Source organism: Colossoma macropomum, unplaced genomic scaffold (genome assembly GCF_904425465.1).
Source record: "Colossoma macropomum unplaced genomic scaffold, Colossoma_macropomum, whole genome shotgun sequence".
Taxonomy (NCBI): domain Eukaryota; kingdom Metazoa; phylum Chordata; class Actinopteri; order Characiformes; family Serrasalmidae; genus Colossoma; species Colossoma macropomum.
This window is the reverse complement of record NW_023494804.1, coordinates 24,292,770-24,309,294: the sequence shown is the minus strand read 5'-3', so window position 1 is coordinate 24,309,294 and position 16,525 is coordinate 24,292,770. Positions and strand designations below refer to the sequence as shown.

The following is a 16,525-nucleotide window of genomic DNA, read 5'->3' as shown; positions in this document are numbered from 1 at the left end:
TGTTTAAATGCTAATTTGTACTGTGGCAGCTGTACATGATTTTTTTAACAAGTCCTCAACCCTCCCCTTTCACCCCTCATCGCTTGCTAGCAGCTCAACATTTCACATATACAGGACCAACATTGTCCTAGTTAATCTGATAACAGACTTATTGGGAAAAGTATATCCTTTGATTTCATTAATTAAAATATCTTAGCCCATTTCTATTCTGCACGCAGAATGGCCACTGTGGGGCCTGCAAAAAGAGGCTACGAGATTGTGGCTTGATTGTGGTTCTGAGAGTGTATTCAATGCATGTCCTTTAAAAAAAACAATGTGGATTTTGTATGGAGCTGGAAGTCAATGCCACATGTTACCTCTCCCAGGTTTACAGGCTTTAACAAGAAAGGTTAACACAAGTCAAAAGGAAGAACATTAGAAACCAGCTAGCAGTTAAGCTACCCATGTCAAAATTTCCTTCCCTTTACTATGGGCATTCTGAGATCCTCACAGCTGTTAGCCATTAATTTGAAAGTAAAATGTCGCTATTTAAAGCTCTTTAATTAGATTCTCTCATTACGAACCTAGATTTGGTTTTGTGGCTAACAAAGACTGCAATTTTCTCATTAGCCCACAGTTAAGAGATTCACAGGACAAGCTTGCCTGTGCCTGTCCATGTCACCTCCTAATAACTTTCCCACCAGACAAGACCCTATGTACATGTGAAACAAGCAGTCGTGAAGTGAAATCTATAGACAGCCAGATTGTCAGCAGTAAACTCAGCAAGATAAAAGATCTTACCATGAAGCTTTTATCCATTGTGAAACAAAGCACTTGCCAAGGTCTTGTATACTTCAGCATGTCCTTCTATTTCTTGAGGCTCAGAGCTATACAACAACTATCCATTACCTCTCCAGCATTTTCATTACACACATGCTCCTCCTTTAATTAAAGCTCCCCAGTTCTCCTGTCCTCCCCTCAAGACAAAAACAATGAGCACTGGGAGTACATTCCACCACACTGCAGACATCAGCAGTGGACATTCAAGCAAAGTCATCCATGAGAGCTTTTGAGCTGAAAATCAGCTTAGCATCAAAAGTAATTATACGGGTCTCCTGCTTACTCTCTTCTAAGGCAAAGGATCAGAGAGGGAAGTCATTTGCAAGCACTAGTTCTCATATGAGGAGATAAGCTGCAGGGCTTATGGTTCTAAGAAGTATGTTCTTTTTGACGATGGAAGTTAACGGCTGGGTGAGGTGGTTCCTTCTCTAATGGCAAAGCTGTGCAAAGCCATTTCTAGACAGGACACATCTTGATTGAGGTTGAGGTCATGTTCAAAGCCAACCATCCTCCAATCCTCCTACAAAATGAGCTTTCTTTCTTAAAATTAAGGTGCCAAAAAAGGTTTCTTTGGAGCGGTGCCACAGTTGGGGTTCTCTAAAGAACCTTTCCGTCTATGGTCTTTTAAAACACTATTCTTGTAAAGGAGCTTTCTGACTTTCGAGAACTTACTGTAAAAGTGCAATATATTGCTGGTTGGTATAGTGTAGTGGGTAACACCTCTGCCTTCTACACTGTAGATGGGGGTTCAATCCCCCACCTGGGTTAGCATCCTACACTATACCAATAAGAGTTATAAGGCAACACTGCTAACACTATCTTTGCGTAAATCAAATTGTTGATCAAACTGTAAGTCGCTCTGGATAAGAGCGTCTGCCAAATGCCGTAAACATAAAACTTCTATATCTATGTTTTTCCTAGAGCCATCTGTCTCAGCCAAGAACATTTTGGGAGCCTTTAGGAGTTTTGAACCTAAAATGGGTTTCTGTCCAAAATAACCAAATCATTTTTAGAGCCTGCCTATACAAAACCAAATGATGTCCTCAATCCAGAGATGGGCTCTTAGCCTCTGTAAATAGGTTATGTCCCTAAAATGAGGGATAAGGGAAGAATACAAAGCAAGTCATGAATCACTGATGAGTGCCCTGCTTATGCAGTAATGCATGAATTCATATGCAGGAGCTCTTGAGGCACTACTGGCGTTTTAGAGGAGACACAGGTGTTTGAACAGAGGACTGCCCGCCATCTCATTAGTCTGCACTACAGAACAGAGGAGTACTGCATAGTGTTAGATGAGTTCATTCTCACCAGACATACTAAAATCTGACTGTATTTTTTTCCAAGGCTACATCACTGTGCACAACTCACCTTTTTAATTTAATTTCAAGTGTAATACAGTCTTTAAATACAAGTTATTCATCTTTGAGAGAAAATCCACTCTTGCTTTAGATCTGAAAAAATCCACAGGAGTTTCTGTCCATCCTTTCACTGTGAGAAGACAACTCAACACTATGAGTCTGAAAGGATGTGAAGCTGACAAGAAATCAAATGAAGCCACTGATGTTCTCAAAAAAATGGACTGACCACTTCAGAGTCCAGACCTCAACATCACTGAATATGTTTGGGATTAATTGCATTTGCAAGAAGCAGAAAATGCAACCGAGTTCTAAGACTGAACTTTGCAGGGGTGTAAAAATGTCCCTGTGGATTTCTTTGAAAAACTGAATCAAGACCTCTGAAAAGAACGGAGGCTATAATAAAGGCCAAGAGTGGACACACCACACACTGAAAAAATATATTTATGATATTATAATTATAAATGATAAAAATGATATTCTAAATACATTTTGAGTGGAAATGAAACAAATGGTGGGTGGTCTCTGACTTTCACACAATACTATACATTAGCAAATGTCATTAATGGACCTTCATTGGACTCTAAATTTTATCCCTCAGTAAACTAGGCTTAGCCTAGCATTAGGACTGCCATGATTATTTGATTAAACTCGATTACTCAGTGATCAAAAATCAGCAATTATAATTTTCCTTCTGAATTAATCAGTGATGACTAGATGATTCTTTGCATCATGATGATAATGCATATTTTAAGTTCTACTGCTTTTACAGCATGAAACACAGCTGAGGAACATACCCATTTATAAGCAGTTCTTGCTCTATTTTTTTAGACAAAGCCTTATTAGTTTGTCTTTTTCCAATAAGATATACCTTGTTATTGTTCAATTTAACTATTTATCACAATAATGTGCAGATACTTGGTTGCTAATATAATCCATAGAAACAGCCCTACCTTGCACATGCAATCTTTTCTTTATCGTGTATTACCTGTCCTGCTCTGAGATATACCAGTCTCTGTAATTTGGGTAATTCCCCCTTTGTTATTTGTATATTATATTATATTATATTGAGAGATTCAGACAGCTGATATTGGATCTGTAAACAGGACCTCAGCATTTGAGAGAATACAGCTTTCAAAGCAGACAAGGTCATTAACGGCTCTCTCACAGCACGTACCTCAGTAGGGCTGTGAGGTGGCCGGCCAGGTTGGCTCATCCTCCTGTGGATGCAGCTGGCAGCTGAGCTGGACCCATTTGGCTGTAATGGATCAGTATGCTTGTCCTTGCCACACATGACCCAGATTCAGAGAGCCAGGCTCTGACACACTTGCATATTCAGAACAGTTATTCCAGACTCTCGAGCGGTCTTCACTACAGCTTACTGCACCTGACCATACCATGAAAGATTGCAACTAGAGTCTAGCATGCCATAGACCCCAGAGGCCATGCATCATTTTGTATGAACAACACTCTAGATCCATTTTTGTCTAAGGGGCAAACAAATGGTACCTTTTAAAAATGTGTACCCTGTTTTTCACAAAAAAGTTCCAAATGTCCTTTCATCCTGTCCTGTAAAAAATTCTTTCTCCGAAATGTTACTTGTTCCTTTTAATTATAAGGTCAGTGAGTGGCCAAAAATATGATACGCAATACGCTTGCTAAAAGAAAGCTAATGAAAGCATGTTGTTTAAGGGAAGTTATGTTAAAGTAAGGCTACGACTGTAACAACATGCTACTTCAGCAATATTTTATAACAACACTAGCTACTCAAATTGTAGCCTACTACTGACAAAGGCACTTGACTACCAAGCTTGCTGGTTTGTGTTGCCTGTTTTGCTAAGTTTGCCAGTCATACATTGTCAAATGTGTGTGAGTAAGCTTGTACATTGCAGGTATGTAGCTATGTTGCTAGTTTGACTACTTAACAGCCAAGTGTTTACAGCGACACTGCTTTTTGGTAGAAAAATTTCTGCAGGACAAAACATATTGGATGTGGAACTTGAAGGAATACTTTGGTGAAAAATCTAATCTACACAATTTTCCACTGACCCTAAATGTAGTTAATCAAGCACAACATACATTTGATATCTAAAATTTGCTTCCTTAGCGCTGGAGTTATGAGGCTAACATTGTTAACAAATACTAGTCACCCAAATCTTTTCTGTAAAACATCCCCAGAACATCTCTCAAACTGCTTAAAATACATTAGCACTACACCTGTTGTATAAAATAGCTAGCCACTCCATTTACCAACTCCTACTGTCCTAAATCACAGTGACAAGTCCGTGTGACCATACTGAAGACCTGGATGTGGTTTGAGTGGGTTGAGAGAGGTTTTGAGGATGTACTTGCAAAAAAAATTCGGTGACTATTGAATTTTAGTGTTTGTTAGCAACGTTAGCCTCTCAGCTCAGCAAAATTTGGCCACCAAACATGTCTTGGCTGATCGACTACATCTGGAGAAAGTGGAAAATGGGATGAATGGGACAGTTAATTTTTCCTAGAAAGGAAACGACTTCGACTCAGGGATTGTCGAGATGCTAATAGCAAACTCCAAAATGATGAGTCCTCAAAGATCTGTCTCCACCAAGGAATGTCCTCAAAGCTAACTGGCTAATCAGCAGCACTGCTTTCCTCACAACTACTCCTCCGGGAACACATTAAGGCCAGGTGATTGTTTTGTGTGTGGGGACGTGTCTTGCAATTGCCTTCCCTCACAGATGAAATATCCTGCCATGGCATACCTTAGCCCAGGCTAAGATGGATATTGTATTTTTCCAGATGCTGTAGAGGCACTGTAGAAAATAGCACAGCCACTTTAGAGCACATTAGCAGCAGGATGGTGGTGGTAGGGGGGATAATTTGTTTGTACGTGCAGTGTAGTATGATAAGTAAGGTCACAGAGGAAGAACCTCTGTCTGTATCCGTATCCAAGGCCAAATGCTCAACAAAATCAAAACAGGCGAAGTCACGTGCAACACAATGTGCATTCTATTGTCATTCCTCATCGCTACTGTAAACTCTGACTTCCTAGGGTATTGTTAACACTTAACAACACTTTTGCTAATGCATGTTTTCAGCTGTTCCAGCCAAGTAACAGTTCAACTTCATACCTGTCAGGTAGTATCTATATTAAGGCATTGTGGTTAATAATTCTATTTCACAATGACAATCGTTTGCTTATTTATTGATTTATTTGCTTTTTTAAGATAAAATATAATGGCTCATAATCACGCAGATTGTCCAGGTGTTTCTTTGCCCACATTTTTTCAGGATGCCTTTGCTTCCTGTGCTGAATTTCCTCTGCAAAGCTCATATTGCTGAACACGCAGTAGTTAAGGAACTAAGCACAGAGTACAGTACACTTTCTGTAATACACAATATAACAATGGGTCTAAACAGAAATGCAGACATTTGAAGAAATACAGTGTGCAAAAGCCAGAGACCTTCCTTTCATGTAAATTCCAGATAAAATGGCCCATGAGTAGAAGTTATTTCTGAGGAAATTAGATATAAGATAAAACATAAGAAACAGGAGTTTCCAAAATATCAAAAAATCATTAACAGTTACAGAGAAATGGGACTCCTAACAACCATGCAAGACCTGGTAGACCACCAAAACTGTTCCAAACAGATAAACAGTACTTAAAGCTTTCATCTTTGAGAGAGAGGAGAAAGTCAAGTTTCACTCAAGGAAATGTGTAAATCAAACAAAGCTGCTGGTGTTCCCAGGACAATGGACTGTCCACCCCAGAGTCCAGATTATTTGGATCATCAGAAGCACTTCTATGACTGAACTTTGAAGGTGTAGAAAAATATTTCGAATTTTTTTCTTTGATATTCTTTAATATTTGCTGATATTCTTTGAAAAACTGAAAGAAATAATAGAAGCTGTCATAAGGGCAAAGAGTGGATGCACTAAATACTGAAAAATGTGATAGTTATATTTAGTTGTTGAGGCTTCTGTGTAATTTTATGTTAAATATGTTTTCTGCTTTTATCCAGATGCTGAAAAATGAATAACCTATATTTCATGGCTGGTCTGATATGAAATTAAATAAATGAAGGGTGGTCTTTGATATTTGCACAGTACTGGTAACAATTTAGAATGTAAATGGATGTAATAACATAGTAGGCTGTGGTTCTGTAACTAAATGCATGGGTCAACAGTCATAATGAATTTTCTGCTATGCATACACAAACCTTCTATTATCTGAATAAACATGAAAAATTCTTTACTTTATTCTAATGTTGTAATCCTGAAACACTTCACTGGAATGGATATATCATGAAACATGGCTGCATTTCTGCATGACGTACTGCTTTATGTGATAAACTGTGAAAAAAATAAGCAAACACTGGGTTCCAAAGAAGAGGAAGGAGAAGTCATGTCCAACTCTTGTCATCCTGCTGAGCTAAAAAGAATAAGCTAAAAACAGAATCAGAACAGCCCCTTGGGTTTCAGAAGCACTTCTGCAAATGCCTTCTTTGTGATTCACCCTTTTAAGTGCAGACTCCACAATGCTTTCATATGTCCATCATCTTAGTTTGGGTTATGTGATAAATTTTTGTCTTGTCTGTGTCTATTCAATATGTATAAGGCATATTATTCTAACGTGACTCTACAGAATCTTGGTAATAGATCATTTCCATGGTTATTTTGTATTTTGTAATATCAGCTTTGCTCATTATTGCTTCATTTATTTATATCTGCATTCTTATTAGTAATTCTAACCATAATTTTGTGTTAAAATTTCAATGCACTGCTTGCTTTTTGTATAGAATTTCTTTCCCTGAGATCCATTGTGAAACATTTGTGAGGTTTCATGTACCAAAAACAATAATTCATTTTTGACATGACAATTTTTTAATCTCCCTTCAAATAAACAGGCTTGAACTTTTTGTTGCTGCTTTTTAAGACTGATGTACACAAATGACCTGTGTTCTGATTGGCTGGCCTGTATTGTGCATTGTTCAAAAACAATCCAAGCTAAAACACTCCTTATAACATCAATGAGAATGGGCGGGGCTAATCTGCTGTAAACTGAATAGGCAGATATATGTAAATGCACTGGTTTTCATAACATTACATCAACAATGAATTCTAAACAGGCTCTTTTAGCTGCTGTATATGGACTGTGTGCTGTAAAGTGAACAGCGCATTTTGAAAAATTTAACAGTGTTCACATACAACATCAAACTCTTTTAATGGAAAAATCTGTTTCCCATGATACAAGCCCATTAAAGCACATACAATTTCAACACAACAACCCCAAACAATCTGCTCAAAGATGCAGGCCTAGAGACGAATACTAAGCTGAATATTGCCACAAAAACAAAAGCAGTTCCACCTACCAAAAGTGCAGAGAACACAATCCAGACAGATATCATTTTGGCTGTATTTGTGGAGGAGCTGTATTTGAGTGTGACACGCACTGAGCTCGGATCAACACTGGCCACAGATGCGGTTGCATGGGTCCCTTTCCCTTTCACCCTTTACAAACAGGCGGCCACACAAAAGGCCCGATGCCTGGGAGACAGCGAAAGAAAGCCTCTCTGGATGGAATTCTAAAGAGACAATTCAGCCTGTAGCTGCGGCGCATGCTTGCTCTCATGTTCTACACAAAAATGTGAATGAGCTCTGATGAACTGTCAGAAGTAGCTCAAACTAGAATTACGAACCCAATATTTTAAGAAAAAATATTTTCCTAGTATAGTCTGATACATTGTTGGAACACAATAGGAACAACATACAAACCTGAAACAAAATACAGCTCCATAACTGCAAAATGAACACTGGGACCAACCCGTTTCAGTGTCTCTCTCAGATAAGCCAAGGCTTAATTTATGATTGAAGCGTAGATAACCAAAGAGAAGATGAAGACCTTGCTCTGGCACATGTAGGCCTGTCGTTCTTTACGCCTGTGCTTTGAGTGAAGTTTAGCAGCAGCTATTATAAACACTGAAAAGCCATCCATGACTAACAGTACAATTCATTATATTTTTAATGAAGAAGAGGCATTTTAGGCCTTTCAGAGGAAGCCTGTGAAGCTATGTCTGATTATCTCCATGTGGAACACATGGAGGATTCTCTTCTTTCTCATGCATACCAGGGCTGTAACGATAGACTCAGCCCAAGATTAAATTCGATTCTCAGTACTGGGTTCACAGTTTGGTATTCTCACAATATTTTGAGTAAAATTCAAATGAAAAAAGATGATGACTGTGTCCATGTTGTTCTACACAGTACTGATAAACATGCTGGTGATGCTGGTTGTTTGCAAACAATAAAAATGTTAAGTTAAATATTAATAGAATATCCATTTCTCCATGATGCATTGTCACATTTTTGCATCATGATTTCAAAGTGTCTTGATGCACAGTCACCCCCTAAAACTTACTGTCAAAACTTTGGGGACAACTTAACATCCTTTATAGAGAACTTCCCAAAGTCAATTTTATGTGAAATAGTTTACTGTATAGGAACTTACCAACTTTCTTTACAGTGGTGCTGATAGAAATGAGGGGTCACAATGTCTGCAACACAAATATATCCATTTCATTCACTATCCAATATCACCAGTAGACCTAAAGTAGTGATAAATCTGAAAAAATATGTTTTCTTTGGGGACAAAGGTGCCTTACAGCAGCCTGCATGTATCTCTCTGTCGTAAATGGGCTGTAAAAAATAAGTTTAGGCCATAACTGTAACTTGAAACTGTGGTAAAATAATGGCTCAGGCATCAGGCAGCATATTTGTTATGGTTTCATTGTTTCAACTTCTGTGAAGGAGCTTTTAGGGGTGTTAAATGCCTGTCTGTGTATGTTTCCTATCACTACCACTCTAAGCAATACCAACTTGGTAAGTTTCTGTAGAATGGAGCATTTCACATCAAACCAGTCTGAATGACCGTGTCTTCATCATTTAATTATATAGAAAATTTAAAATATTGGTGGAGTTCCCCTTTAACTAATGGAAAAAGTACATGCATACTTTGTGTTAACATAAAACAGCTATTTGCTGATACTTTGGATATATTTTGCATCACTCAGCTTCATTTTTGTTTCAGTGTCATTGGTATGAAGAGAATTTTTTGCATAATGATTTGGTTTTCTTTTCCAAACTGAAATCAAAATGGACATTTTTACCTTGTAAGTTCATGTCCCTTGTCATATTATTTATCATATCTAATAATTCGAGGGACAAAACAATTGAATTTTTTTTCCCCAGTTTTCTCCTTAATTTAGACATATCCAATTCCACCCACTAGTTAGGACTCCCCCAGTGACACTACACCACCAGTGCTAGGAGGGGAAAATTTCCACAGGCTTCCTCTAATACCTGTGAAGCAAGCCACCACATCTTTTTGATCTTCTGCTAAGGAAAGCACCAGCCTCCAGTTCCGTTACATCAGCTAACAGACACCTGCCCTGGCTAGTATAGTGCTGAGTGATAGGGGGAGGCAAGGGGGGCCATCCTCCCCACCCAGGGAGAGCGAATTGTATCAATTGTACTCTCTTGGACTCCTAGCCACGGATGGCTGTAGCATCAATAGGGATCAAACTCGTAATCTCCTGATGACAGGACCAGCGCCACCACAATGTCATTTTTTTTTTTATCAAAATGTAATTTTGCCCACCTCTAAAGGATCTGATTGTTTATTATGTCATCATGCACCAATGGGCGAGGGAGAACCCAGCAACATCATGTTTCACGTTCCCCTCCCACCTCCTATCATCCAACAAGCAAGCTCAGCTAGCTCAGAAAGCCTCCCTGATGCTGTATTTCATTTGGACACTATGTTGAGAAAGGTCATATTATTTACGATTCACTTTGACTTTAAAAGCACATGCTGAACCTCTTTTGGTCCAAAGGTGATTTAAAGACTTGGAAAGTTTGAGTGCTTGATAACTGCTGACATCAAAAACAAGTGGATAAAATGAATGGCCTCTGGCATTTTTCCCATAGTAGGACATGTTTTGAAGTTTTTTTCAAAAGATCTGTCTTTTCTTGCGAACAGACAAAAATGCTCTTTTATTCAAGATGAGTTCAAGAAACTAGGTGTCCCCAAACTTTTGACAGCTGGTACTCTACAGTTGCACATTTGTTTTCTGAGTTCTAAGCTCAGAATTTGAGTTGGTGGAGGTCCAGGTTTGGCAGTTAGTGCTGTGGCACAGACTGCTGAAAGGCTTTCTCTGATCAGTGCTAATAGGGATTAGCCCCATTACCCACAGAGCTCTCCTCATTAAGCATACTCTACACACCTGTTGCCATGGTTTTGCTTTGTGTGGTTTGCTTTAACGTCAGACCACAACAGCTGACGATGCTATTCTCTTTGATCAGAGATGAAGAATGAAGCTTCTGATGAACAGATGCTGAATACTCATCACTTCCTGGCGTGATTTACTGGATGTCACCCTCCAGTGAATCACTGCATTGATCAAAAGCCTCATGATTTCAATTACATAAAGTACATCAATAAAAAACACAAAGACTGAACTGAGGGCAAAGCTTTGCTTTTACTCTTTTAAATATAAGCTGGTTTTTCAGCAAAAAATCAAAGTTACATAATTTTCCATTTACCCTAAATGTAGTCAGTCTGCCAAGACATGTTTGATGTCTGAAGTTTGCTTCTTTAGTTTTGCACTGGAGCTATGAGGCTAATAAGCTAATAAGTAATGGAAACTTGTATCCACCAATTAGCATTATGCAAACTGTAGCCTATAACTGCAACAAGTTGTTAAGTAATCTCAAACACACTTGTTTATGTGGTTTCTGACACTGCATGACACATTGTTATCCATAAAAAATGGACAAAAGTACAGCTTCAAGATGGATGCTACAGTTGCATGCAAAAGTTTGTTTTTGCTGATTTTCTAAGTGAATATAACTTAAAACATCTTCTAAAGGGAACACACTTCTGCACATTTTCATGTACAATTACTGTTTATTTGATGAAATTCACAAATTTGAAATGTAGCCTGTGCAGAAATAATGGCACTTTATACATTTTTATGTTTTTTTTTCCAATAAGTGAAACAAATTTCCAATCAATAAACATGCAGTTTGACCAGGAACTGTAATACTGTTTTAGGTATCTGACATACGTTTGCCAAATTTTGTCTGTCTGTGCCCTTTAAGATTTACTATTCACTAACTATTATGAGTTATTCAGTTATTAATATGATAGATGGGTAAAACTAATATGTACACCAGTGTTCAAAGGTTTGAGATCATTGCTCAACCAAAATCTTCAACAATATACAACAGTATGGTGGCAGATAAATGTATATGAAAATTAATAATGATTCTACTATACTAATCCTGTCCTAAGTTTTTTGAATTAGTAGAACACTAAATAAGTAAAGAACAGGTGAGATGTAGATGGTTCTAAAATGACTTTTTGAAGTTATAATAAAATTAATGCCCATGATACATTTCAAAAGCTACAAACACATCTCAAGGCAGATAACTTGACAAAGAGCCATATAAATAAATATACTATTTATTCTTGAATATCTTCTTGTTGCCAACATAGTTGAAATATTGAGTAAAACATCTAAAACTACTTTTTGTTGTCTAGTTTGGAGTATTTGCCCTAAATGTGCACTGTTTAAGGTGTTACTGCATACAAAATGCAATGCTAGCTTAAGTTATGTATTTCTGTAGTGTAGGCCTGACTACAGGCCACTGCAGATTAAGGAACTAAGCAAAATATTTTTTACAGTCTGGAAAGTCTCGTTTTTAACAGTGTATTGGGACATTTGTCAAGTACAACATGCAAGCTCAGAGGTCTTTTTGAGTAAAAGTGTGAAGATGTCCAACTAAAACATTTCTGAGTAGAACCTGTGAAACCTGTGTGAGACTTTACAGAGTAGCAAAATAACATTCACTGCTACTACAGCACCAGCACATGCTAGATGTATGTAATGTGCACTTTAATAATCTGGAGGTAATTAGCAGTAATTGCTAGTTAGTATTTGTCAGGGATTTCATCAAAGGTTTTGAATTTGACCAATTTGGCTCAGCTTATCAATTTGCTCATAAGCCTTATAATTACTGGTTTAAAGCAGCCATTACATAATTAGGTTGTTTTGGCTGGGAATAATCCTGTTGGCAGCGTTCAGAGAATGGCCGAGCTGGTGAAGTAGCCTACTCATAACAAGCTGCCTTTAGGCGTCTCAAGGCTCTAAAAGGCAAAGCATTCATTGTGTGGAAGACATCATAAGATATGAACGTTCTACACCTGGCCATCAAGGATAACTAAATTGATGCAATGTATGTTTGATGTACAGTAGTGTGCAAAAGTCAGAGACCACCCTTTTGTTTATTAAATTGCCAGTCAAAAGTACAAGTTATTCATTTTTGGCACCAGAAAATAGATATTTTAAGGAAAATTACACAGAGGTCTCAACAACTGAATGTAATTTCTAAATTTATAGTGTTTAGTGTGTCTAGCCTTTGCTTTCATTATAACTTCCAACCATTTCAGGAGACTTGCTTTTAGTCTCCTTAGCTTTTCAAAAGAAATCTGCAGGGATGTTTTTCCACACCTCCAAATTTCAGTCTTAGAAGTTGGTTGCATTTTCTGCTTCTTATGTCTACAAATAATGGTATATGACTGTGTGAAGAAGAGAACATGACCAGTAACATTCACCTTGGACTCTAAGCCATAATACGTAATAACAATAATAATCAGAACTGATCCAACTATGACTAATTAAAAAAGAAACAAATTACATATATATGAATATATAATTTAGAACCCCAAACTGAGATCAAATACATTTTTCTACTTTCAACGTAGTTAATTATGGTAATAATTGTGATGTAATATACTTAATTCATATGAAAATGATGTCATTTCTAAACAAGTAAATTCCATGCAGCACTTTTCAATGATATAACCAGTTGGTATGCGTCGATCTTACCTGTGCCACCATTCAGTTCTATGAGCATTGACTCAGCTGCAAGCATTTCCTGCTTGGAGCAGTGGAGCAAGCAGCATAATCCCCAAAGCATGACTGACGCCATCGCCTAGTGATTCCTGAACGCAATTCCTGACCGTGACCCAGCGTTTCACTACCATCGCCTTCGCTTTAGAGCAAAACCAAACCCAATTTGTAGCCTTTTTGTTCTCTGAGCTGCTTTCAACAGCTACAGGCCAAACACAAGCAGATCCCTCTAATGAGCAGGCAGAGCTGCCGAGATGAACGTGTGGGAAAAGACTGTGTGATTGGTTGTGGCGCGCCATGCTGTGAGAGTACGACAGTGGCAGCTAATCAGCGCATCTAAAATCCTATTTCCAGACCCTGATTACCCTTCTTTATTTAGCCAGTGTGAATAAGCTCCCTGCCTTCATTATCTCCACATCATTTCCATCCCAATTCTCCATTTTGGGAGGACAGCCAGTATGGGGAATGGTAGCAGGAATACATGCACTGACACTTAATACAGAGCTTTTGTTGTACTCCAATCAGTAGCGATTCTAAGACTGTATAAATGGGGTGACCAATGGGTGACCAAGGCAATATTAGGGAGTTTTAAAAGTATATATGGTGTCATCAAAAATGATCCAGAAAACTAGATGAAAGCCTTTCATGTGAAGAATGCATTGACATGGCATGAATGTGTATCTCAACAGAGAGGTGAAAACAGGACATTACTTTCACAACGACATTTTTAAACAACACTCAACACATCATTGATACAAAAAAACTCACAAAGTACACTTAATGTATGATCTTATTTGCCAGACTTCAGTAACACTTTCATTAAAGTGGTCCTTTGTAGATGTTCAATAAACTCTTAACAGATTATCAGTAACACATCAACAACATATCAGTGAAGTAGCAGTAGTGAAGCATCTGAATACAGTGAAGTAAATATCTTGTAGATGTTCTGTTGATATATTACTTACATTAAGTAGATGTATTGTTAATATGTTACTTCCATTACACAACACCTAACCTTACCCAACCTTACCAAAACCTAACCCTAAGCCTGGCCCTAATCCTAACCCTAACCCTTACCCAAAACCCAAAACCTAATCCTAACCCTCATATGTTTTTGACATGTTACTGAGAATCCGTTGAAAGCTTGTTTCATTTAAAGAGGACCACTCAAAATAAAGTGTCACCCCAGCTTCTTATTTGAATTTTCAATTTCACCTTAAATGTTACTGCAGTTACATTTTGGAGCCTGTACAGTAATAAGAATAAGAAGCAAGGTAACTGCTGCACCATGTAAGGTTGAACAGAAAATTTTAATTAGAAGGTAGGGATGTGCATTTTTACTAATTTTGATATTCGTGTATCCACAAGAGTTCATGAATGGATATCCGTTCAATTACAGAAAGGAAAAAACAATGCTGAAAGAAGAAAGAAAATTAATACAGGGGTGTGGCACGTTTTTTACAATCCAGTGGAGGCATTTCATGCTTTATTTTTCCAAAGGTCATTGGAAATTGTTAGCTTTTTGTATCAGATGAGTAATAGAGGTTGCCTTGGATGAGCCAATGAGCTGCTAGTTTTTTTCTCCTCAGTGGACGATGTGCTAACATGTTTAGTTTGTCAGATAAATATATTTTGACTGCTTCTGGGGCTAGTTAACATCAGTTAAAGTAGGTAGCTTAGTTCTTGATAAAGCCTTGCTGTCTCTGCCTTCCCATATCCTTAACAACACATATATATTTGATGTAGTTATTTCAAATACTGGTTTACCAAGTACTCGAGCCCAAGCCAACTTTAGCCTTGTCAAAGTCTTACATGCACTCTCTCATGTCTTTCCCACACAGCATAGACAGCTGTAAAGTCAAAAAAGCCATCAGTACTGATGAGCATTTGTAAAATGTTTGACAAACTCCCCTATATTTACAGAGTGGCTAAACCTTACTAGCAGCTAACAAGTTCATCCATATACTCCTAGGGCCCAGCGTTTCCAGAGTTCTGTGTTTCCTGGGCCTTTTATTTACCCCTTAAAACATCTAGAAAACAGTCCTGTGTTTCCAGGGCCTTATGTTCCCCAGGACTGTTGTTCACTCTTTGTAATTTTGGAAATAGCTCTGTATTCCCAGGGTTCTATATTCCCAGAGCCGCATGTTCATTTTTTTACATTTTCTAGGAAAGAACTCTATGTTCCCAGTGCCCTGTGTATCAGGCCCAAGTTGTTCATCAACAGAATCTGCTCAGATATCATTGTGATCTGGTGCAACATCATTTTCATCTGTTACCTAATATTTTAAATCTATGACATTTGCTTTGCCACTTTTGAACTGGGCTTAATGTAGTAAACTGCTCCATCTTTTATACATTCCTGCTGATGTAAATTTCTTACTTTACTCTTCTGACTTGCTAGTTCGCTTGCTAAGGGCTGCGACTATAAAGAAGGACAATACAACACACTTAAACCAGACAAAGCAATTATTCAGAAAGTTTATGTACTCTCCCCTCTGACTTCTCAAAAATGGTTTGCATTACGACATTCACGTAGCTAGCTAATTAGCTTAGGTTTGCCAGAGCTGGGGCAAGTTCATCCCTATTGAAAAATCGGCTCCTTGTTGTTCCCTGTATACCCCAAGACTATAAATATTACCTTCGCTACACTTAGAGGTTTCCTTGACCCCCTAAAATTCCAGGCTTATGTACTAAGACTTATTATTTAGGAACTACAGGGACTTTGCACAAACTGACTAAGCTATTCTTAGACGGTGTCATTGATGAAAAGCAATGCTCTTATGAAGCATCAAAACACATTTCAGTGCTAATGCTTGTGTAGAATTTCTAGCCTGCTAAACTCGAGTGAGTGAGTGAGTGAGTGAGTGAGTGAGAGAGTGAATGAGTGAGTGAGCGAGTGAGTTACAATCCAGGTACATAAGTTCCTTTGCGTCTAAAAAAAAGTTGCCGAAAAGGTTTCTTTGGAGTGACGTCACAGAAGTACCTTTCAGTGGATGGTTCTTTGAACAACCATTCTGAGATGGGAGTGTGAATAACCTTTTAAAGGTTAAAGAACCTCCACATAACATAAAGATTTTATACCAATTCATGTTTATTATCTTAAAACATACATCCAAGCCAAGAACTATTTAGGAACTCTTATGTTTGGAAACTTCTTGGAAACTCCAGTTGCCTTCCTTAAAAAATAGCAGAAGACTCAAGGGAGCTTCTAGTTTTTCTTTAATACCGGATAATATGTCCTGGAGAGTTTATTAAACAGGATATATGAGGTAAACTCAGCAGCTATTTCTAAACACACTGCATGTATTTCTCTTTGGACTGTTTAAAGTCAGCTAGCCACACCTTAAATATTCTGGCATCCCAAGCCCTTTGCTTCAACCTCCTGAAATTTGATT

The 16,525-nt window shown here is 37.9% G+C and overlaps 1 protein-coding gene across 4 annotated transcripts in view; it reads right to left on the bottom strand.

Moving 5' to 3' along the window:
- Positions 1-16,525, bottom strand: part of LOC118824274 (A-kinase anchor protein 2) — a 146,228-nt gene that overhangs the window by 33,221 nt on the left and 96,482 nt on the right. The window contains exon 1 of one of the 4 annotated variants that reach the window (XM_036594297.1): positions 781-1,781. The exons of the other annotated variants lie outside the window; for them this stretch is intronic. Within the exon in view, the coding sequence (XP_036450190.1) occupies positions 781-840 (60 nt within the window). The 5' untranslated portion in view covers positions 841-1,781. Of the gene's footprint in view, positions 1-780; positions 1,782-16,525 lie in introns of those variants that run through there. 4 annotated transcript variants of the gene reach the window in all.